The sequence below is a fragment of the Coniosporium apollinis genome (assembly GCF_000281105.1).
Source record: "Coniosporium apollinis CBS 100218 chromosome Unknown supercont1.1, whole genome shotgun sequence".
Classification (NCBI taxonomy): domain Eukaryota; kingdom Fungi; phylum Ascomycota; class Dothideomycetes; genus Coniosporium; species Coniosporium apollinis.
The window spans coordinates 296326-318831 of record NW_006913263.1 but is presented as its reverse complement, the minus strand read 5'-3'; the positions used below and the strand labels follow the sequence as shown (position 1 = coordinate 318831).

The 22506-nt window shown below is 54.7% G+C and overlaps 10 protein-coding genes across 10 annotated transcripts; 4 read left to right on the top strand and 6 right to left on the bottom strand.

Moving 5' to 3' along the window:
• Positions 1-273: 273 nt before the first annotated feature.
• W97_00112 (GTP-binding protein rhoC) lies at positions 274-1241 on the top strand (the record flags this gene model as incomplete). Its single annotated transcript, XM_007778029.1, has 4 exons — positions 274-552; positions 608-811; positions 876-1159; positions 1202-1241. 4 exons carry the CDS (start codon positions 274-276, stop codon positions 1239-1241), a joined length of 807 nt encoding a protein of 268 aa, XP_007776219.1.
• Positions 1242-1636: 395 nt separating this feature from the next.
• On the bottom strand, positions 1637-2107 carry W97_00111 (uncharacterized protein; the record flags this gene model as incomplete). The annotated part of the gene is made up of 3 exons (XM_007778028.1): positions 1637-1786; positions 1869-1931; positions 2030-2107. The coding sequence occupies 3 exons, from the start codon at positions 2105-2107 to the stop codon at positions 1637-1639; spliced, it is 291 nt and encodes a 96-aa protein (XP_007776218.1).
• An 864-nt stretch (positions 2108-2971) lies between these two features.
• W97_00110 (uncharacterized protein) lies at positions 2972-4342 on the bottom strand (the record flags this gene model as incomplete). The annotated part of the gene is made up of 5 exons (XM_007778027.1): positions 2972-3458; positions 3512-3654; positions 3703-3936; positions 3993-4097; positions 4151-4342. The coding sequence occupies 5 exons, from the start codon at positions 4340-4342 to the stop codon at positions 2972-2974; spliced, it is 1161 nt and encodes a 386-aa protein (XP_007776217.1).
• A 2602-nt stretch (positions 4343-6944) lies between these two features.
• W97_00109 (uncharacterized protein) lies at positions 6945-8741 on the bottom strand (the record flags this gene model as incomplete). Its single annotated transcript, XM_007778026.1, has 3 exons — positions 6945-7057; positions 7120-8507; positions 8560-8741. 3 exons carry the CDS (start codon positions 8739-8741, stop codon positions 6945-6947), a joined length of 1683 nt encoding a protein of 560 aa, XP_007776216.1.
• Positions 8742-9454: 713 nt separating this feature from the next.
• Positions 9455-10588, bottom strand: W97_00108 (uncharacterized protein; the record flags this gene model as incomplete). The annotated part of the gene is made up of 1 exon (XM_007778025.1): positions 9455-10588. One exon carries the CDS (start codon positions 10586-10588, stop codon positions 9455-9457), a length of 1134 nt encoding a protein of 377 aa, XP_007776215.1.
• Positions 10589-10981: 393 nt separating this feature from the next.
• Positions 10982-11670, top strand: W97_00107 (uncharacterized protein; the record flags this gene model as incomplete). Its single annotated transcript, XM_007778024.1, has 3 exons — positions 10982-11327; positions 11443-11543; positions 11605-11670. 3 exons carry the CDS (start codon positions 10982-10984, stop codon positions 11668-11670), a joined length of 513 nt encoding a protein of 170 aa, XP_007776214.1.
• A 2818-nt stretch (positions 11671-14488) lies between these two features.
• W97_00106 (uncharacterized protein) lies at positions 14489-16336 on the top strand (the record flags this gene model as incomplete). The annotated part of the gene is made up of 6 exons (XM_007778023.1): positions 14489-15035; positions 15091-15120; positions 15177-15362; positions 15455-15660; positions 15718-15864; positions 15935-16336. The coding sequence occupies 6 exons, from the start codon at positions 14489-14491 to the stop codon at positions 16334-16336; spliced, it is 1518 nt and encodes a 505-aa protein (XP_007776213.1).
• Positions 16337-16360: 24 nt separating this feature from the next.
• On the top strand, positions 16361-16938 carry W97_00105 (uncharacterized protein; the record flags this gene model as incomplete). The annotated part of the gene is made up of 2 exons (XM_007778022.1): positions 16361-16371; positions 16461-16938. The coding sequence occupies 2 exons, from the start codon at positions 16361-16363 to the stop codon at positions 16936-16938; spliced, it is 489 nt and encodes a 162-aa protein (XP_007776212.1).
• A 968-nt stretch (positions 16939-17906) lies between these two features.
• On the bottom strand, positions 17907-18131 carry W97_00104 (uncharacterized protein; the record flags this gene model as incomplete). Its single annotated transcript, XM_007778021.1, has 1 exon — positions 17907-18131. The coding sequence occupies one exon, from the start codon at positions 18129-18131 to the stop codon at positions 17907-17909; it is 225 nt and encodes a 74-aa protein (XP_007776211.1).
• Positions 18132-18171: 40 nt separating this feature from the next.
• On the bottom strand, positions 18172-19954 carry W97_00103 (uncharacterized protein; the record flags this gene model as incomplete). Its single annotated transcript, XM_007778020.1, has 5 exons — positions 18172-18502; positions 18556-18647; positions 18705-18794; positions 18846-18936; positions 18984-19954. 5 exons carry the CDS (start codon positions 19952-19954, stop codon positions 18172-18174), a joined length of 1575 nt encoding a protein of 524 aa, XP_007776210.1.
• Positions 19955-22506: the final 2552 nt, after the last annotated feature.

The window sequence follows — 22506 nt, the reverse complement described above, 5'->3', positions numbered from 1 at the left end:
CCAAGCAACCCTGGATTTCGGCGGGGAAGGCGCGAAAAACGGGCTTTTCCCGGCATTTGCCTGGCCAACGAGATCCCAGATCGTAACAAGAAACAACACCACCCCGGGGCCCTTCCCGCACATCTTGATAATCTCATCCACCGTCCACTGTACGAGCTTGACACGAAACGCGCGCGACATATTCTCTTCATCTTCGCCGTGCATATTCATACACACGTAACTACTCGGCGAAACATCCGAAGCACAGCACATCCACCCTCCGCAACTCTCACAATGTCCGCCGTGCAAGCAGTGCAAAACTACGACTACCTGCGTCGCAAAGGCTCAGAAAAGTTCCCCTCGACGTCTGTCTCACGCAAGCCCGTCAGGTCACAGAGCGAGCGGCACAGCAACGGCACCGTAAACACCGTCAACTCATCGACCGCGGACGAATCCGTCGACACAACCATCACCGAGCCGCCCGCGTTCTCCAAGAAGCTGGTGGTTGTCGGTGATGGCGGGTGCGGGAAGACATGTCTCTTGATCAGCTACAGCCAAGGATACTTCCCAGAAGTAACGAGAACTCACAATTGTTTCCATCTTGACCTGGGACGCTGACTTCCTGAAGAAATACGTGCCTACGGTTTTCGAGAACTACATCACACACACACCTCATCCACCAACCGGCAAGATGGTCGAGCTCGCCCTCTGGGACACAGCCGGCCAAGAAGAGTACGACCGACTGCGCCCACTCTCCTACCCTGAAACCGACCTCCTCTTCGTCTGCTTCGCCATCGACTGCCCGAACTCGTTAGAGAACGTCATGGATAAGGTAAGCCGTCGCCTCCCCGTCTCCCTCCCCTCCCGCAACGAATCCCTGCTAACAACCCACCCAGTGGTACCCCGAAGTCCTGCACTTCTGCCCCACAACACCCATCATCCTCTGCGGTCTCAAGTCCGACCTCCGACACAAGAAAACCTGCATTGACCTCCTCAAGACCCAAGGCCTGACACCCGTAACCCCCGAGCAAGGCAAAGCGGTCGCGCAGCGCATGGGCGCCGTTTACATGGAATGCAGCGCGAAAGAGATGAGCGGAGTTGACGAGATCTTCGACACCGCCGTGACCATGGCCGTGGGCGACGAGTACAAAGCGTCACCGTCCCTGGGTGCTGCGGGAGGGTCGGGCGGGCGTGTATCGGCGGCGGCGTTCAGCAGCGGCAGCGGGAAGAAGGCCAAGAAGCGCAACTGTAGTATTCTGTGAGACGCACGTTGTTGCTATCGGGAGCTAAGTTTTACATGACAGTGACGAACGCTGGACGAGACCGACATGTCATGGCTTCGCTGTGGGACTTTTTCAGGGCGGCCGACTATAAGCGGTGGCTGGCGGGCTTCCTTCGTTCGCATGCATAATTTGGTTGTTGCTGTTGCTTTTGGTGGAGGGAAACATACATAGTGTAGGCGTTGAGGGAGGGCTATCTGGTGGGCTGGGCATCAGAAGGCCTCATGACCGGCCCACTTGGCTTTTGTTTGTTTTTATGACGAATAGAACAAGATGAAGATGTACTGCCCTTCTCCGTGATCGTCGTGATGCGCGCGCATGGGGTATCTTGTAATCACTCAAACTCGCTGAATGCCCTGGAAGCTCTCCGTCTCCTCTCACGCCTTTCCTTCCTGTTGCCCACTCGCTTTCCTCTCCCCACCTTCCCTCTCCTCATCCTGTGTCCCCGCTTCCGTCTCCGGCTCCTTCGCCATCACATTCTCAAACTGCGACCACAGCGCTTCGACAGAGCCGAACTCGTTCCCTACCTGGATCCTCCACACTCATCAGCACTCATTACCCCACCCAGTGTCCAGACCACCAGCAACCACCAACCACAGCAACACCTACCGCAATAACGCCCTCCAAGCTCCGATTCAGCTTGTTCAGATTCTGCAGCACATGCTCGAGGCTCTGGCAGCCCATCAGTCTCTGCGCCTCAAGCAGGCGCGGCCGAGACGGCATCGAAGGGGAGGGAAATGGCATTGGAGGAAGAGGGGGATCAACGGCACCTGTGCGATCTCGCCCACGAGCGCATCGCGCTGCTGCTCGAAGTAGGACTTCTCGGGCTGCGGGGCGCTGCCGTTCATCGAGGCCCGGTTTGCGCGCCTTGCTGGGACGTGATCTGGGTTGGCTACCTAGGTGCCAAGGTTGTAAGTAAACGTTAGCCTTAGCAACGTGCTTGGGTGCTCGCGGGGATACGCCGGCCGAGGGGCACAAGCGCACGTGACCTGGGTTGGAGGTTCATCTTGGGAACCGCGGCGCTGCAGGAACCGGGGTCCCGTTCCTCGCTCTGCTCCTTGCGCGTGGCTGAAACCGCCGTCGTGGTCCAAGCTTTGCTCTGGTCTCATGGGTTCGGCCTTGGTAGTCGGACCGGACGGGGGTAAGGCAGAATTCGCGAGCTGGTCACCTCGATAATATTATTTGGGTGGTCGTTGTCAGAATGGAGTAAGGAACAACGCTGAGGTCAGTATCACGGGAATGGCGAAGGGTAGTGTATCTCTTTGTTGAGGTTGCCGTGCTGGTTAGCCGATGGCTGATTCTCAAGACGCGGGTTGTTTAGCCGGAAAGGCGTAGCAATGTGCCGCTTGCTTAGAGTGATTATTTTGACTATCTTTAGAAAGAGAGGATAGGGAGAGGGAATATCACGAACGACGTTCAGATAGCATGAACATGTGACTACTCAGAAAGGTCTTTTGCGCTCGAGCTACCGTCTATGAATAAGTTCGGCGATAAAACGCCGGGCGGTGCCAGAATGCACATCGCTCCCGTTGACGCCGTGAAAAAGAAGCACCAGAGGGGCGCTGTTGACTCCCGCCCAGTATATGTGCATGATATGAAGTACAGTGGAACAGCCACCTGCCGGAAACACCATCATCCATCCCCAAGCTCATCAATGCACAAGTGGTATCTCGAAGAATTTGGCCGAGGCCTCGTTACAAAAGGAACTGCCGTCACTTGGCGTGTGGCACGTAGTCATGGCGTACATCCCACTGCACGTCTCGTCGGATGATCATCTCCTGCGAGTTGCCGCTGGTGATGCTCGCGTCTTCCCTTGGCGGGTCATTCTCGTGGTAGATGTTGGTCGTGTTCTTAATTTGCTCAGGGCGGAGTTGGCCCAGGGTTTGCGGAGAGCTGTCCTTGGTAGACTCGCTTCCCTTCAGCGAGCTCATCTGAAAGGACTGGCCGCCCTTCGTTCCGTTTCCGTATCCACGTGAGTTTGCCGACCCGTAGGGATGCGTGTTGTAGCCGACTTCCAATCCGAAGCCGGTGTCGAAGCTCTTGATGAAAGATTTCAGGCACGGAATGGTGGCCGCAATGAGCGAATAGCCGAGCTCTACTTGATGCCATATGATTACAGCAGAGTAAGCGACACCGGTGTTCTCATGGTTACGGTACGTGTTAACAGCGTTGAGGAACGCCAGGGCGAAGGCGGCCACACTGCGAGTGTCAATCGCTTGCACAGAGTAGGTTGGAATCGAGAGAACACATACGGTATTCTGAACGCGAATGCGAGTACGACACGGAGCTTGAGGTTGCGGGACATCTGAAGACCCCAGACAAGGTAAACCGGCAAAATCACGAAAAGAAGTTCCGTGGCAACATCCAGCGCTACAACAGCTTTCCACCGAGCAGCCTACAAGCGGTTAGTACTGATTTGCCAAACAAAGTTGGCAACACGTACGTAGCCAGGGCACTGCGAATCGTCCGTGAGCGGGACAAGGTTTGTGAGAGAGCAGCCGGCCGAGACGGTAATGATAGACGCCAGCGCCCAGACACCAATTAATCCCAACAGGATGGTGCAAATCATCCAGAAGTGTTTCATGTCCCGTGTGAAGACTCGTCGAATCAGCAGAATGACTGAGCACTTTGCTAGCGCTAATGCAGCGATTATGAGAATCTGGCTGGTGTAGGTAGCCTGTACTAGCAATCAGCTTCCTCCGTTGGTTCGCATGGGCGCAAAGGTGGACGAACCTTCGAGACTACCGCATACTCTTCACTGCTGACGATGGAAGTTGATTTTCCAAGTCCGTGGGATAGTGCAACAAGCACCGAGATATACTGTCCTAATGCGACCACCTAAATCCGTTCAGCAAGGTTCCTCTTCACCCCTCACTGCGAGTGCATCTTACTTGAGCCGCTCCCATTGCCCAATCGTCGTCGCCTAGCATGTTCCATTTGATGCCAACCCTCGCGCCGAGCGTCAGAATCGAGTATGTGAGGGCGAGGAAGACGGTGATATAGATGATGCCGCCATGGTCATCCGGCGTGATAGTGGAGAACCGCTCGCCATCCAGCACAGGCAGGCCGGTTTCTTCAGACATTCTGTTCTATCGCATGCGCGAGTGTGCTCAAGGTATCGCTAGTTAAGTATCCTGAGCAAGGCGATCGGCGGTGAGGTAGTGTTCGCCCCTCCTAAACGGGGTATACTTGGGTATCGCGGATACGGAGGTGATGGTTTCGGAGTGTTTGCAGACGGTCGCATAGGCGTCCGAGGATATTGGAGTTTAAGAGAGTGACAATACAGTGCTTTAGTGGGCGCGGTACGGGAGAGAAGGGAGCAAATGAGGGTGTGGAGGAGGTAACAGAGTTCGGTGCGGCTCAGGTTCCCCGGGGGTAGTTTGTTAGTGCATATTGGGCGGACGACACAGAAATCGCGCTGATCAGCCCCTAACTCGGAGCACGAACCCAGAGACTTGGGCACGCCGTTTCTGCCACCATCGGCGCCGCGCCCGGCCTGTCAGTGTCAATTTTGCAGGACTGCCCCGCTGCCGACCACTGACGTGTCTGAGATGACTCTCCGGACCGTGGCTGACACATCAGATCGCGGAGACCAGACTCGACTGATGCGAATCGACGAATTTGCAGCCGCGTGCTGCCGGGCAGGGGCACGGCAGTGGAAGCGGGCTTGAGACGCTAGACATCCAGCCTTCCTCAAGCCGTGCTGCTAACAGAACGATTTGAACCTCGACGGGCTCGCAAGGCTCGAAGAAGGTGTACCCCTCAAAGCTGCCCGGGCCAGGTACCGTTGAGCTTGTGTGTCGGCCTCCAGCTCGGCAGCGGATACAATCTTGCAATGCCAGAGCACAATCTCAGTCATCCTGGAGTTCTCCAGGATGAACAGTAGAGGCCACCCGCAGACGGCCTGTAGTGAAACATTGCACACTCGGAGGCACAAATTCTTGATACACTTTGTTCCTTCCGGAGAGCACAGCGCCGGCGACCTGCTGCTCCTCCTCCTTCCCAGGCTTGTCAGCGCAATCCGGTTCCACGGGTGGTCTGCAGCAACAACCACAATCAAAAGCCATGCGCTACCCCGTCTTAGCAGCTTTGTCAACCCAGCCACGGCTTCAGGTGCATGCCGTTAAAACACTCCGTCTGCTTTGAAGCCAAACCCCTGCACTGATACTTCCACACATCCAATAACACCACGCAAATGCATCACTAGCGGATCGCGTGCGGGACGGGACTGGCGCTACTGCAGAGTCCGGCTGGTCGGTTCAGGTTCATGACATGAAAAAAAAGCTGTCTCTTGGCGAGGACAGGAAGGCAGCCTCCAGGGGTAAAGGCTGGTACGGCTTTTCATCCGACGAGGATCTGGAGGGTTTCTAAAATACACAGTCGGGCTCCATTATCGGGAAAAAGGACAAGCTTTATGAATCGAGTCCTTGCTCATCGAAAGGATCCTCAACATCAATTACCATTGATCAGCCTTGTCGATGTACCAGTCCGAAGTCTTGGAATGAACTGATGTCTCATCTTGCCACGTTCTCATTGCGTAGCTCGAATCCTCCAACTCGCTACGAGCCGCACGATGAGATCTGTGCCTGAAGCCGCTCCGCCGGGTCCAACCTTCGAATACTACATTCCAAAACCGGCATCACAATAACCTCCATCAGTGTGGAGTATCTATTGAAAATCTCGACGTCACCTTATTACAACGCGCCACTTTGCGCATCCACCGTTCATAGCCTGATCTTAGGGTTAAGTCTAATCTTATGGACGCCTCAACGCCCTTGGACGCAATTTGTAAACGGCGACGCGCAAAGCGACGAACAAAGCCTCCAGCCATCTTAGCCCAGGGGCTTCACGCTCTGGCCAGTGGGCAGTCATGGCGAAAAGGACCGTTTTCCAACCCAGACCGACAGCCGATGTGTCCACACGCGCAGTCCGGATTTCATTCCGCAGAGAGCAGGAATACTGTTGAGACACTCCGCGATTCATTATCACAGTGTGTTGCTCAAAAGCGCCGAATGCTGTCGGATCACCCCAGGGTCTTATTCAGTGGTTTCTCGAGCCGGGACGAGGGCGGTCCGACTGCGGCGTGTTCCTCTGGCGTTCCAGAAAAGCGTTGCGATGCTGCGTTCTTAGCGCTCGCGTGATGTCCGCTAAGAGCTCTTTATTATTCCCGATGAAGCCGTTGCACGTGCTAGACGATTAAACAACAACTCTGAGTGCATACTCATAGAATGGTAGAACAGTACTGTATTATACTCCCTTCTACTCTACACATTAACTCCATTAGATAACCTGCTAGCAATTAATACTTCTCTAAAACCTAAATGAACTTTGTTAAACATCTCTTCTGCAATAAGAGAGCTTTGCCCCTCTAGACACAGGACGTGATCTGTCCCTTTCAACGCCATCGGCAGGCGTGATGGCTGAGAGGTCGTGTGTCCTTCCGCCAATAAGACTCCAGCCGAAAGAGGAGTGCAGGATGAAGCTCGGAACAGGCTTGAGTGCATGGGCACCGCCTGGGGATGCGTCAAATCCCGACAAAAGTCGGACTGCTTCGCCCAAGCACTGCAGCGGCGCCTGGTTTCAGATCTTCACCAGCCGGCAGGTCTCCCAGAAGCGACACTGACAGCGGTTACTGCCTGCATCGGGTCCATTCGAGGTCTAGATGATTTTTGATGTTCCGCTCGATTACTCGATAACGTACGGCTCAGCGCCCTCCCCGAACAGCAGATGCGGCTTCCTTCTCGCCAGCTCCAGGATCGTCTGCGCAAAGACCGAGTTCGCCCACGCGAACCAACTCCCTAAGAAAGTCCGGTCAGTACCACAAACACGTGACCTAGGGAGTATAAGACTCGCAACTTACTAGTATAATCTCTCACCGTATTAACATTCACGCTCTCATGCACCAACCCCAACCCACTCGCCTTCTTCACAAACTCCAACGCCTGCTCAATCTCCGCATCATCCTCGCTCGTCATAGCCTGCACGAGCAAACTCATCGGCCAAGCATTCTGCAATCCTATATGCGGCCCCCCAATCCCCTGAAACTCCGCGCCCTTCAGGAAATACGGGTTCCCCGCCTGCTCCAGCACCATCCTCCGCGTGTTCTGGTACGTCGTGTCCTTCGCCGTGACGAATCCCAGCAGCGGCAGCGCCAGCAATGACGGCAAATTCGCATCGTCCATGATGATAGAAGAGCCATACCCATCAACCTCAAACGCAAATACGTGCCCGTACTTCTTATGCGTCACGACGCCGTGCTCCCAGACCCCCGCCGCAATCGCCTCGCCCCGTCTCTGCAGTTCCGCAGCAACATCCGCTTTCCCACCCGCAGCCCTAAGCATCGCGGCCGCGCGCTTGAGTTCCACGCTCATCATGGCGTTGGCCGGGATGAAGAAGCCCAGGATGGTCGCATCGTCTGACGGCCGGAAGGCGCTGCGGATCAGGCCCGTGCCGCCCGCGAGCGGGTTGCCGATGCCAGCGAGGTTGAGCGTCTCGGTGCCTGTGCTCGTCTGGCGCTGGAAGCGGTATTCGTTCAGCTCGAGCTGGCCCGTTTCCGAATTAAAGGTAGGCTTAGCTTGCTCGTCTAGCACGGCGAGGAGCGTGTCGAGGGCTTTGTACCACCGTGGGGTGAGGAAGGCGCTGCTGGCTGTGTGGGCGTGGAATTGGTTCGTGAGGCTGAGGAAGGCGGCGAGAGAGTCGAGCTCGTATTTGCATTCGAAGACGAAGGAGGGCTCGTAGGCGGGGTGGACGGTGTCTTCTTGGCCGTTGGCGGATGCGGCGAGGTTGCTGGGTGGGGGCGGCTGGAAGGCGTTGCAGTAGGGGGAGCCGATCACGTATTCAGCTTGCGTGTTTATGGCGCCGAGGATGAGGTCGTGGATTGCGGCGTCCTTTTTCGCGAGGGTTTGATATTGTGCGAGTTGGTTTGTGGAGTCGCGCAGCCATTCGGCGTTGATGTCGCCGGTGACGATGAAGCTTTGCGCGCCTTCCCATGCGTCTGGATCCTGTGCTGCTTGCCTTGACGTGTATCGCTTTTTGGCTTTCTTGGCCTCTGTTGCGTTGACGTGCCAGCGGACGGTGGTGTCTAATGTGTTGGGGAAGGCATTTTCGAAGATCCGAGCGAGGTCCTTGTCCTCCATCCGCTTGTCCATGTCCGATATCACCTTCTCCACCAGCGGCGATGAGAACGTGCGGCATTGCGGCGCGGGTCGCTGGAAGGGCAGCCTCAGTGGGCCGCTGCTATATGGGCCACTACAGATGTTTTGAGCAAGACTCGATTGAAACCACCCTAGTTTGCACTTACTGGGGGTACATTGAGTACATCTTGTAGTCCGGACATGCTGCTTGATATCTCGCCTGATCAGCCCTCTCGTTGAATTGCAATGCCTCCGGAGGTGAGTACGCATGCGCTCCGTGGTTGAGGATCCCCAGTAACACTAGTAGGTTGATGCCGGCAGGCAGTCCGGAGCAAAGTAGATGGACCATTCTGCTAACGGCAGGCAGATGGGGAGTAAACAAATTTTTACGCGGTGGGAACGACCGCGGCGCGCTTCTCCAGCTTCCAATGCTTTGCTATCCGTGGATGTTGATTACTGGTCTTGAGAGAGCCGAACCATTTCCCATTGTTCAGTCCGGTGTGGTGTTTTGGAGCTCTCGCGCTTCTGAGGTTGCGGTCGGATTACCCAAACAGGATATCGCGAGGACTGACGCCAGGTACGGTCCGGCAGCGGGACAAATCACCCACTACCATTAAACATCCGCTGTCCTTCTGTATATGAGCTTATCGTAGGCCCAGCTATAGCATGATCTCACAAAGGCGTCCGCATGATAACAAGGCGGGGAAGAGTAGCACAAGTTTGATCCCCGTGGATCACGCTGGCTCATATCACAAGGCATTCAATGGGGCACGCGACCAAGTATGAGACGTTTGTCCATCCTTGTGTGGTTTGCTGCCCCAATACTAATGATTACACGGCGTGCAGAGTGCTATAGTTCTCAGTTGTCTGCAGTACTAAATAGCACACCTCCCCTCTCCACTGGCTACCTAGCAAGTCAGTAGCGAACACCCTTCCCAGTGTCACACGGATGCTTAAATTTGCAATAAGCCTTCGCCCATTGCATGAATGCTATCGTCATTCGTGACCTATATCAAGCATTCCGTTAATGCAGTTCCCATCAATGCAAACGGCACGGGGTATCTAGAACCAGATTTTGATCAGCTCCTCACTGACAGCGCTCGGTGTGAGAACGCCGCTCTCGGTGATGATACCCGATATTAGGTCTGGAGGTGTGAAGTCCACTGCGTCGTCCAGTCCATTGCCCTTGTACTCCTCCGCGTTTACCGTCTTCCCCTCATCATCCACGCCCATGACGACCCCCTCGTCTACGTCCGCTAACACCTCCTTCTTCTCCGCCTTGTCAAGCTTGCCATCCCCTTCGACTTCGAACTCGATGACCTTCTGGTCGATGGGCAAGTCGTATTGACTTAGCGGGTACAGCCGCACAAACTTGTGGCTCTCCGCAACCACGTAGAAAGGCTTCCTCGCCGCCTTGGCCAGCATCCCTATCTGATACGTCCCCAATCTTGATATTATACCTCCGTTCTCAACCACGCCCTCGGCGCCCACGATCACCATGTCTATCTTGCCCAGCGCGTAGGCGACAGCAGACTCTGGTATTGTCGCTACTGGCACACCCTTGTGCCGTAGCATTTTAACAATAGCGTCGCCCCTGCTCTCACGGACCGATGTTTCCTGACCATGTGGAGAGCTCGACGACGGGTGCGAGATGACGTATATGACTCGAAAGCGCGTGCTGCTCCTCCCCCCGCTAGCTTCAGCCGCAGACCGCAGTAACGCGCCCACAACGCGACTTCCTCCATTCGTAAGCACCGTTGCCCCATCCCTAACAAAATGTCGGCCGAAGCTAGCGATCTTCTCCCTGCTCTCCTTCGCCCTCTCCACGAACAGTCGGCCATTGTTCAACAAATGATTCCGTATGGCGTCAAAGTTGCCGGGCCCGGCCGCAGGCCTGTTAAGCGTGGTAATTAGGTAGCGCTGGAAGAGATCTGTGCCGGCGGAGAGAGAGATGGGGTTCGGTATCGCGGCTTTTAGCTTTGCGGTGGATTTGTTCAGTAAGTCAAGGGTCTCGGAAATTGTGGATGCGGAGCTGGCGGAGAGGGCTTCGACAAGGGATTCGATGGCCGCGACGGGCATAGTGAGCTCGGGGTCTTCGTGGAGGAGGCGGCGGTAGGTGGAGACGATGTCGAATTCGGGGGTGGAGGCATTGTCGGTGGAGGATGTAGGCTCCGTCTCAATGATTGCGGGTACCATAGTGGAGGAGAAGGCGGAGAGCCTCCGCAGAGAGAAAGTAAGCGCGGAGAGGCCCGCAGTACGGTAGACTGTTCGTTACAGTGGGACTGCGAGAATAGAACTGGTATTGAGCTTGGTGCTGCCGAGGGGAGATCTAGGCTTCCATGGATGGTATCCTGTTTGGTTTTCGGTATCAAAAGGCTCCTATTCTTCTTGTAGGAGCTCAGAGGCTCCGAAGATACCGTGTATGTCCGCTGGATCGACGTGGGATGGGTGTTGCGTAGAGTTGCTAGTGGGCTATCATCCACGAAATTCGAGTCATGAAAATGCTTGGCTGCAACCCATGCAAACCTCCGTTTCGACACTCCGGACAGCACTTTGAGGACCACATCCTGCCACATTCGCTGCTCCAGCATGCCTCTACAATACCTGCGGACTCTATTGCGGCCTTTCATTGCCTCCAGCATCCCTCGGATAGCTTTGCGACTCCCGATAACATCCTCTACACCCTCCGCGATCCGACCGTTCTCCGCAACTACATCCCAAAATGCTACATACAACCAAGTGATGCGCGGCTGTCGCGTGGCGCAAAGAGCTCGGAAGGCAACATCACCTGCCCTGGTGGATCGGCCCGAGATGAAGGGCGTGTGTTTGAAGGTGGGCATTACGAAGCCTAAGAAGCCTAATTCGGGGGAGAGGAAGATTGCGAGGGTTAGATTGAGCAGTGGGAAGGTTGTCACTGCGTACATTCCCGGTGAAGGTATGTGCGACCGTCGGAACGCTGGCGATTGGGAATCCACGGAGCTCGTGATGTCCATATACGAGCAACATCCTAGCATTCGAGCGACGACGCGTGGCTGACACTCTCATTGCAGGGCACAATGTGCAGCAGCATTCGGTAGTCCTGGTACGAGGTGGCAGAGCGCAGGATTGCCCCGGTGTACGATACCACCTAGTGAGAGGCGCCATGGACCTGGTAAGTGTTCCAGGAGACTCCTTTAACATCCACAGGCGGAATACTGACCCACCGCTTGCAGGGAGGCGTTGGCAACCGGATCACGTCAAGATCGAAGTATGGAACGAAGAAACCGAAGTCAGCTTGAGCCTTCTGCGCAAGGCTGCTATTTGTACAGGACCGTTTTGATGTACCAAAACTTTAGCATGGACGGCGTTCGAAAGAGTTTCTTTTACCGGCCATGAGTCGGCCTGATGGTACCCGATAGCGTTCGGTCTTGTAAGTAGGTGGTAAGAGGGATGTCTGTGGATTTGGCTTCGTTGTCTGGGATACACTATGACAGACTACGACGCAATTCTTTGAGCTTCCGTCGACTTTGTAGCAGTGGCTAGCTTCCCTTGCTCACCTTTGTGGCATCGATCGCCCGTCAATGACTCTAAGTCATACCTTGGGCCTCTTGTTGAGTATTGAACGACGGGATTGTCTGATATTGTACCGGTTCCTCTTCCACAACCGCCCACCACCGTCGACAGAAACATGTACTACCGCACTTCGTCTTGATCTGCGACATGTGTCCGGCTCTACCAAGCTGCTTGTGACTTTTGTCCGTTATTCCACCTCTTTCAAGAAGTAGAGGACAATGTCACGTGCCTCTGTCTATTATTAGATGCGCCAAGGAAGCCTCATCCAACATCACGACCTGCATCCTTCTCCGCTAAGGACTTCCTTGGTTTGGCATGATCGACGTAGTGGAGTTATTGGAGGAAGCGGTCTACTAACTGTTCAGTAAGGCCAACGTGCACGCTCAATCCGCTTCAGATGTCATTGTTCTGCGGCCGGGCCGGATACAAGCCTTCCTGCACGTTGATCTTTCATGATCGAGCCATAACAGCTGTACACGTAAGGGAGGATGTTTGAGCAGATTGCGGGGAGAGTCACAGCCAAGAACGTCTCGTATCCGATGGTGTAGCAGCGACACTGAGACAACAGACTAATTGAGAGCGCCACGCTTCAATACGAGGGAACGGTTCCGCCGGTATTCCGAGCAGCACGGGAGCGACACGAGGCGAGCATGCATCGTGAAGTGCGGAGAGTATATATGAGTGTACGTCGCTGTCTACTTCGTGGCTGTTGAACATACTCCCTTGAGTGTTCGAATCTACTCATCGCCCTACCCTATCAATATATCGTCCAAGTCAGCCATGTATTCCATCCTTACTTTGGTGCTATTGTGCATGAGGTAAGATCAAAGTGTTGCTCTTCATACAAATGCTGATGGGAGTCATAGCGCCTTAGCCTCTGGCTATCCTGAGCCGACCAGATGGCATCCGAGGCCAACCAGGAGCTCCAGCTCGTAGGTCTTGCCCAAGAAACAGCCTTCCCAACTTACTCACCAGCAGCAGCTCTCTCCCCTGGGACGTGACCTGCCCGGCCAGCACTCCCTTCACGACAATCTACATCACGACCTACGAGACCATCCGCCCAACAACCGTCACCAGGACCTACGACGTGACTGAGATGATCACCCGCACGGTCCCAACCACGGCAACCATCGCTCGTACCTGCCCAAGCTGGTACACCGAAGTCGGCACTCCGGCTCCGTGGCAAACCTGCACCTTCAACACTCTCACTTGCACTACTTTGGCCTGTCTTGAGATCAGGACTCGTACCGCTGTCTGCCAGACTATCACGGATCCGTGCTGCACCAGGACGGTCACGGATACGCTGTATGCGGATTGCCCGACTGCGTGCCCGACTGGGTGTGGAGGGACGAGCTATACGACTATCACGCTGCCTTGCCCGACCACAGCGTAGAGGTGGAAGGTACTCCCCCTAGAATGTGGTGCTAGGTTGTTGCTTGTCTGGAGTCCATTGTCTATCATCCCTCGCATGCCTGAGCTCTCTTCTCGGCACAGTCGTATAATCTTGCTATTGAGAGGCCACTCGGCTCTTGCTGTGCTGCGTTGTCCAGATTCGCTGCTCGTTCGTATCCGCAATATAAAGAGCCGACCGGCTATTCTCGCCGAGCTTCGCGTTACTAATGGTCCATGCTTTGATGTAATTGCTTTTCGTACTCGTATCGTCCACTTATATTACGCGCAAGGGTACGGTAGCGACTGAAGCAAGAAGAAAACTTCAAGTTAGTAAGTGGTTCGCATGGACTATGAGCGTTATCGTTAGATTGAGTACGTAACTGTGCCGGCCGCACTAATTGCGTGAATGGCCCCAAAGTACTTGCTCTACGCTGCTGCTCTGATTACCCTATGGTAATGCGTCTCTATCGTACTTAGGCTTTCGAAGATAAGGCGGCGTTGGACATGGAATAAGGCACGGTGCAAGAGGGGTGTATTTGCGACATAGTAATACACTAACCTAATCTACGCTCATTTCGTCATGGCAATCTGATACCTCTAAGCCAACATGGTCGCTCGATCAGCTCCCGAGGGGCTCGTCTCGCTCGTTACACTTGAAGGGCTGATGCGTCTCAACAGATGTTCAGGTAGAGTCTAGATGCGACTCTGGTACCTTGTTCCCCACATTCCGAGGAGCGATCGCCGTGAGGGACGTTTGGCGCCGGGAACTCTGCGGCAGGAACCGCGTTGATACACAACCGCCACGACAGCCGAACCGCCTCGGACAGCATTTCCCCGAGCAACATCCCTGACTCTTCCCCACACTTCCCCAGGTCCTGGAGACATTGTTGTGAGGCATCCTTGCTAAAGATCTGCAAGACACAGCAGTTCTGCAAGGCCGCATCATACTGCTGCAGTATGCCAGCCTCATTCGGGTGAAAAGAGCTCAGGTACATGAGGAGCTCGGTGTAGAACGCTGTCATGCAGTTGCTCCCTGGGACTTCCCGCATCATAGCCTTTCTATGGATCTGTTTGAAGAGTAAGGATGGGTGTGTTTCCAATGTTGCATCAAGAAAGTGACCGGTTGTCTAAGCTTTTCATCTTCTCTCCATCATGATCATCCCTCTGTTCGCTGCGCTGTTCTCAGCTGTGCTTGCAGTTCCATACGAAGAATACATTCTTGCCCCTGACACTCGAACTCTCCGTCCTGTCTTAGTCTACCAGGTCAATGGCACCGTTACAGACGCTGAAGCTCTTACGGGCGATGAGCCAAATGGTGCCGTTTTCGATGGTCCCTCCGGAGTAACGTTTGACTATGGCAAGAACATTGCTGGCCTGGTTTACCTTACCATCGGGGAGATTTCCGACCCCGACCAGTACATCAGCATAACTTTCTCAGAAAGTTCTCTGTGGATCTCCGGAGAACGTAGTGATGGTACTGCGGACAGCGGCTTGGATGAGGCGCTGTATATCCGGCCCTCGGGACCCGGGGTGTACACGGTTCCGCGGGAGCGCGAACGTGGTGGTTTCCGATATCTGTCTTTAGCACACAATGGGACGGGGTCTGTAGAGGTGAAGGATGTCTATACGCACTTTACTCCTATGCCGCACTATGCCGAAGATCAGCTGAGGAACTATACCGGATTCTTCCACTGCGAGGGTAATAAACCAGTCTCTGTTCGCCTATGATACTCAAGGCTAATTGTTTCTCCTAGACGAACTGATTAACAGGGTGTGGTATGCCGGTAGGGGTCTCGTTACGCCCTTGTTCTGCTTTCGGAATGCTAAAGGTCTTGCCTAGGAGCATATACAAACCAGATGTGTACCATCGATCCTAGATACGGAAACGCACTTCCGTTCTTGCGCATCATCAACTCTGGCGACAACCTCACCACCCCTGTACCGTGGTTTAACAACTATACAATCACCAATAGGACATCCGCACTTGTTGATGGAGCGAAGCGTGATCGGCTTGTGTGGGCTGGAGGTATGTTTTTCTCGTTACCCAGTACAAGTCATCTTACCCAACATACGTCGACGCAACAGCACTACCTACTTCCGCTTACTGACATACATTAGACATGGCCATTGCAGTTCCTGCGATCGTCGTCTCTTACAACGACCTAATCAGCGTCCAAAACTCTCTCGATTCTCTGTTCGCCCTGCAGAACGCGAGCACCGGGCAGCTACCGTACGCTGGGCAGCCGTTCTCAGAGCTAGGCATATACTCAGCAACATATCACCTATACACATTGATCGGAGTTTCAGACTTCTATCTCTATTCCGTGAGAGACAGACCCCCCCACCTCCATGCAGCGACAGCCAGCTAAGCAACACAATAGGGCGACTACGACTATCTCACCTCCCTCTGGTCCGACTGGAAACGCGCTATGGCCTTCTCTTTGAGCTTCATCGACGACAGCAGCCTGATGAACGTTACCTCCCCCGCCGACTGGCTCCGCTTCGGTATGGGCGGCCACAACATCGAAGTAACTCTTCCTTTCCCTCCTCAACCTACCCTCCCCTTCCATCCGTCAAAAATTAACCCCCAGTTCCCAGGCAAACTCAATCCTCTACTACACCCTCAACGCCGGCCTCGTCCTCGCCGACGCCCTCAACGACACCACCGTCGTCCAAAACTGGACCGCCGCAGCCGCCGGCATCAAAGCAGCCGCCAACACCCTTCTCTGGGACGCCTCCGCCGGTATGTACCGCGACAACGAGACGACGACGCTGCACCCGCAGGACGGCAACTCGTGGGCCGTGGTATCCAACATTACGGACGAGCCCGCGAAGAACTTGGCGATCAGCCAGGGCCTAAGGGAACGGTGGACGCCGTATGGCGCCCCCGCGATTGAGGCTGCTGATGCAGTTAGCCCGTTTATCTCGGGGTTTGAGATCCAGGCGCATGTTAGAGCCGGGAATGCGACGAGGGGACTCGAGCTAGTGAGGCTGCAGTGAGGGTTTATGCTTGACGATCCGAGGATGACGAACAGGTGCGTGGACCACCAGACTCACATCTTGCATTACTGCCGGATTCCTGTGAATGAGACAAGCTGACGCACTTTCCTTTTTTTCGGGTTAGCACATTCATCGAAGGCTATAGCACGACCGGCGAACTCCACTACGCGCCCTACGTCAACGACCCACGCATCTCGCACGCGCACGGCTGGGCCACGGGCCCAACGGGCAGTCTCACTTTCCTAGTCGCCGGCATCCAGCTCGTGTCCGCGGGCGGGGAGACCTGGCGCATCGCGCCCAGCCTCGGAGATCTGCAGCACGTGCATGCTGGTTTCTCGACCTCGGTGGGTGCATTCGAAGTCGAAGTGCGCAAGGAGGCCGACGGCGCCGGATTCAGCATGAGCTTTGAGACGCCTGAGGGGACGGAGGGGGGCCTGAGTGTCGAGTATCCGGCTTGTAGTGGACGCATGGTGTTGAGGGATAGGAAGGGGAGGTGTGGGGATACGGTGGTTGTGGTGGAAAGTAATGGGGCGCAGGAGGGGAGGATCGTGCTCGAGGGGTTGGCGGGTGGGGAGTGGGAGGTTGCTTTTCAGTGTGAGTGATTGCGCGGTGATGCCCGAGTAGTGGAAATTTGGGACGGGTGGGTTGAGGCGCCTAGTGAGCAAAATGGAGAGTGCTCATTCGTTGCGGTTCTGCCAAAAGTCAAGTACTTTGCGACGAAGATAGATGTATTTAGTTGTCCTTTGAGAAAGTGATGATCGTGACAACTGCACAACTCAGTCTCTCGAATGGTTAATGCTGTTCTAAGGAATGCCTCTTCACGCCTGTGAGATGCACTCCCTCAAACATATGGCGTAGAAAGTGAATTCACAGTAGCACCGCATCACCAGCACAGAACTTGAAAAGGTTATGATGCGCCAGGACGATCCATACTATCTGACTCCTATCGAAACGAACCTCACATTTTGTTTCCCCCAGTGACAAATGAGAAGATGCCTCCACTTTCAATCTTGTAGTCCCCCCAGCAAATTTCAGCGCTAGCCGCCCAGATCCCCATGCAAACTGTCCCGACATCAGGAAGAGAAGAAAGGACAATGTTGGGGATTCGCTCGCGAGAGCATTGAGCCGTTCTTCACACGCCGCCACCGATTAAACAGAACAAAAAGCCGAAAAGAAGACACAAGGAAAGATACACAATGGGATACTGAGTCGATAGCATGACGGAAGATTCGAAGCGTGCCCCTTGCTTGCACAAAGTATGCGTACGGTGCGGCTGAGTTGGAAACTTCGAGACGTTGACGAAGAGCTGACATGAATAGCTTCGCAAGAGGAGCACGCGACGGTCTTTCGATAAAGCTGAACGTAGGGATGCGCAGATAAGTCGGCGCCGTAGAGCTGGGTGCGTCGACAGGCGGAGCGTGGAAACATAGTCGATGTGGTCGAAACAATACGAAAGATGTTGGCCGGTCACTCTTCTGAACAAGTGGCTCGCTGATGCAATGATGTCGAGCCACAGACCTGGTGTTGAAAATTGGCGAAGAAGTATTGTGCACACTTGGCGGTAGTATGATTACTCATGGTCACTGGCACCGTTGCCGGAGACGTTCGAGTTGTCTGCGCCGTTGGTAGAAGCTGCAGTGGCCTTTGCTCCGATTTCGGAACCGGCGGAAGAACCTTCACCGTCGACCTTCACAACTGGAGAATGATTGATGGAAGGAGCTTGCGGAGCGAAGACGTGCTGAGCCGGGTAGGCGATCGTAGGGGCGGTCTGGACCATTGGGCGAGATGCCGGCATGGTGTAACGCGGCGTATAGACAGAGCTGCCAACAAAGCGATCAGTCTTGCGCAACAAACCATGATCGGGAAGTCTCTACGAACCCGACGTTGGCTTGAAGGTAGTTCTCGAACTCATTCCGTGCTTCGTTTCCTGGCAAAGCGGCCTGCTGATCGGCAGTAAGCATCGAGCCGGTCCTAGCTTGCATCACACCCCATTCGAACTCGTTAGCGCGGAAGGCACGAGCGGCAGCCGTGTGCTGCTTGAGGACCTTCTGCTCATGGGTGTCGGAGTAGCGAATCTGGATGAGATGTTCCTCGCAGCCCGGCTTGTTGACCGGAGTGTTGTTGAAAGTCTTGATGATCTCTTCGCAGACCTCCCTCGACTCGAATCTGTGACGACAACAGTCAGAGAGTTGTCTACAAGCTGGACATGGATGAGTTACCTGGCGAAGCCGACACCACGGCCGTTACCGCTTGGGTCACGAAGAACCCTGGTTGAGCAGACTTTGTGAGGTGCGAAGACCAAGGCAAGTTCCTAAGCAACAGTAAGCTATATTCACTGCCAGTACAGACGATGAAAAGCAGCACTCACGTGTTCGTTCATGTTCTTGGGAATGTTTGAGACGTAGAGGTTGGTGTTGTGTTCGTCCGAAAGTACCTTGAGCTTGGAGTAGAAGGATTCCTGTCCAAGTTAGATGACTGAACAGAGTTGGGAGGGTATCGCAACTCATACCCTAGCGAAGCTGACTTCATAGCCCAAGAAGTGAAAGCCACGGATGCAGTCTTCGGCATCTTGGAAGTTGTGGTACCGGATAAAGCCGAAGCTGAGAGGCGTCAGCATCGTGAGAGAGAACCAGCTGACGGTACTCACCCCTTGCAAAGGTTGGTCTTCAGGTCAATGATTGCCTTCGAGCTCTGAATGTCTCCGAAGCGTGAGCCCCAGCTATGAAGCATCTCGTCGGTGGTCTCAGGCTGAAGACCCCGGATGTACACGTTCGTCTCGCCACTCGAGTTTCTCAGCGCACTGTCAAGTGGCTTCAGCGGGGAGCTTGGAGCAGGAATAGCCTTTGGGATGGGCGGATGCTGCTGGACAAGCAGCTGAAGCTTCATCGGGATGTTGCTGGGTTGCGCAGGAGACTTGCCAACCTGCGGCATGGCATACGGAACGCCGAGTTGTGAGGGAGACGGAGTGCCACCATGCGCGAATCCCAGGTTGGGAGAGCGATCGTAGACTGCAACAGGTCCCTGATAGCCGCCGTAGTTGAATGGAGTGCCAGGGAGGTCGTTGTCGTTCGAGGAGAAAGAGTCGCGGCGCGGAGTGTACATCGTAGGCGTATTGCCGTTGGACAGGGCAGGAGTCCAGTTGTTGGAAACCGGTGAGTGCTCGACCATCTGCTGGGGGTAGCCGTGATATGCAGCCTGTGGCATGAGGTGTGCCATTTGACCATAGGCTGGAGTGTGTGGCATGCCGTTGGCGGCTTGAGCACCCGGTTGATAGTAGACTTGGCGTTGACCTGGATAGTAGAAAGCCTGCAGGCCATTGTAGTCCGAAGAGGTGCTGGACAACTGAGAGGCGATTGAGGGCTGAGAGCCAGACATCTGGGAGCCGGATTTGGCCGAGGATCCGTAGGACTGAGGGTGCAGATTCATGCCTGCCAAGCTATGAGCAAGAGCGGCAACATTGGAACCTGCGTTCTGCATCGGTGTTCCGGTGGAAAGGAAGGTTTGAGCTCGGTGAGCCTGACCTGTAGCGCCGTATTGACCGATCATCGGAGCCCTTGGAGTGAAGCCGTTGGCAGAGGCGGCGAAGTTGCCTTGGCGCTGATCGTTGTAGTTGGCCATTGTAGTAGCCTGCGCGAACGTCAGCCATGGTCTAGGTCAGCCTTGATGAGTGTGGATGTATCCAACGCCCCGGTTGTCAGACTGTACTTGTGAGAGATGGCTGAGACTAGAGTGTGTGGCGAAGCTGACTTCGAGAACCTCACGACCGACCATATCCACATGGTGGTGGAGGTGCTTGCAATGGTTGTGCGAAGGGTTGGCAGAGGCTGAAGGGTGGTCTGAGGAAGCTGCCTACGTACCGTACTGTGTTCGGTGATGGTTTGAAGTTGAAGATAGACGAGCTATCGGTTTGAGGAGGCAAGATCGACCTGAAGAAGGGAAGTCAGTCAGATTGATGTGAGGATATGAGAGGAGCAGGAGTGAAGTGAAGTGAAAACCTGCAGACAAGCAAACCAGCCAATGAGGAAGCTGATGGCTACTGCGAGAGAGTGAAGGACGGGCAAGAGGGTAACGTACCTTGAGGATGTGGGGCTGTAGAGCGATTGAAGCAAAAGCTGCGAGCCTTGTGAGCGAGAGCCTTGAGAAGGAAGGACAGTGAGCGTTGAGAAGACTCACTTGGCTTGGAAAAGCTAACAAGAATGCAGAGGCTGAAGAGCTTTGAGCTGGTTGTCCGATGGAAAAGTTGCTGCTGAGCGAGGAGAAGAAAGGATGAAGGAAAGCTGCAGATATAGAGATGTCGGACTCGCTTGAGCTCGGCCCGTCGGGGACAAGGTGGGAGGTGGGAGGGAAGGAACTGAAGTCGGCCGTCAGTGAGGCAAGAGCGTGAGGTCAGGTGTAAACAGAGGCAAAGCTCACCTCGGTCACGCACACGACGGCCACCGTTCTCTGAATTAGCAGTACCTCGTCTTTGGAACGAGTCGTGCACTCTCTGCCAGATGTTGCAGTCTTCGATGCGAGCGACAGCTAGTATTCGTGGAAAGTGTTGTGGTTGCGCGCGTGACCAGGTTAACTATGCTGTCTAGATAGCGATGCTCGAAGCGTTGGAACTTGGATGTTGACTTTGGTCCTCGCAGGTCTCAGCCTCTCTCGAGGACAGTCAAGCAGCCTTATATGCACGACGACCTCCTGTCACTCCGGTTTCCAGGTTACAAGTGAAATCCAGAGCTGCACCAGACCGACGTTGAATTGATAGCCATTGCTGCAGAATCCTCCACTTTCTTGTCCACTGCCCGGCCGGATAGCGTGCAAACGCATGCAAAACGCCCAAAACGCCGACCACTGCGGGACAGTCACACGTACTTCCGCCTAATGTGGACCAAATCCCCTCCCTTATGACGCGGAAAGGCTCGAGAAAGCTCTCCTGTCAAACGTTGAACCGCTAGAGCGAGTCCCCGAGCGTTTGCATCGGGGTCATAACGCCTGGAGACATCCAATTGAACAGGCCTGCGCACAGGAACCGTCGCGTTTCCGAGCTTATGTGATTGATCATTATCGACTATGACAGTGAAGTGCCGAGCTAGGCGCGAAAGCGGTGGTGAAGCATGGATACAGTGGCATCGTAACATGATTGAGACCAAGGAGACAAGGAGGCAGTTTTCTATTTTTGAAGTCAAGTTAGCTTGCAGACCTTCCTGGTGGCCACGTCTACTGTTTGAAATCTCACGTCACGTTAGCGAGCGTACCCTGCAGCGAGCTTCACGATGGGAGTTTCAAAAGAGCCCTGCCATATGCAAGATACCCGTGGCCGCTGCAGTACTTGTGTGCTGTTCGCCTTCGCTCAACGATTACCAGCTCACAAGAACCCCGAAATGCACCAACACTCTCGTTCTCCAGGGTTCTCCATCCTACCCCACGGTCATCCGCATCCATGAGGAGCAGCACAGGCTTCTTGCTTGTTGGCAGCATGGCTAGCGAAGGGTAGCCGCTCGCGGACGACTGCATATACCGCGAAGCAAGGGCAGGGGTTGGCAACGGATTGATGTTGGTGGTCCACTATATGACAGAACTGCCCATTTTTTAGCGTCTCAGTCTCTTTTTCTAATACTTGGGAGGGGACAAGCGCGGATGAAGGCGCGGCAAGCCAGCGTTAAGCGGTGCGAATCAGTTGGCCGCGATGGTGGTTGGAGTGAGGTTGGGGAGACTCGCTAGCCGCGCCTGTCACAGACGAAACTTGGGTCAGGTTCTGCAGTGAGCCGCATCTAGCCAGGTCCGGGGCTGTGTGCAACGAACATCTTTCTTGAAAGAGAACCGGGTGCTGATGGTGTTCTGGAGGCGTATCGTGAGCTCCCGTTTGCCTATCCTCTGGTCAACCTCAGCAAAAGGCGGCACCGGCTCCTGAAACCGTACCCGTGTTCGCACACAGCGTTTACGGCGGCACCACGACGGTCATCAGCAATGTCAATGCAAGTCTAGACGTTGTGGCGTGCGAGGGAAGTAGAGATGCAGTCGCCGCGCGGTTGCTTTAAAGATGATAGATCGCATGGAGTCAGGATCAGCCTTGAACGAGAGTCGATAGATCTCGTCGATCACCCAAGCACACAAGCATGCTGCAGCTGGGCAACCCGGGTTGACAGTATCAGATCGCCGCGGTAGCGTTTGCCTGCTTCGGCAAG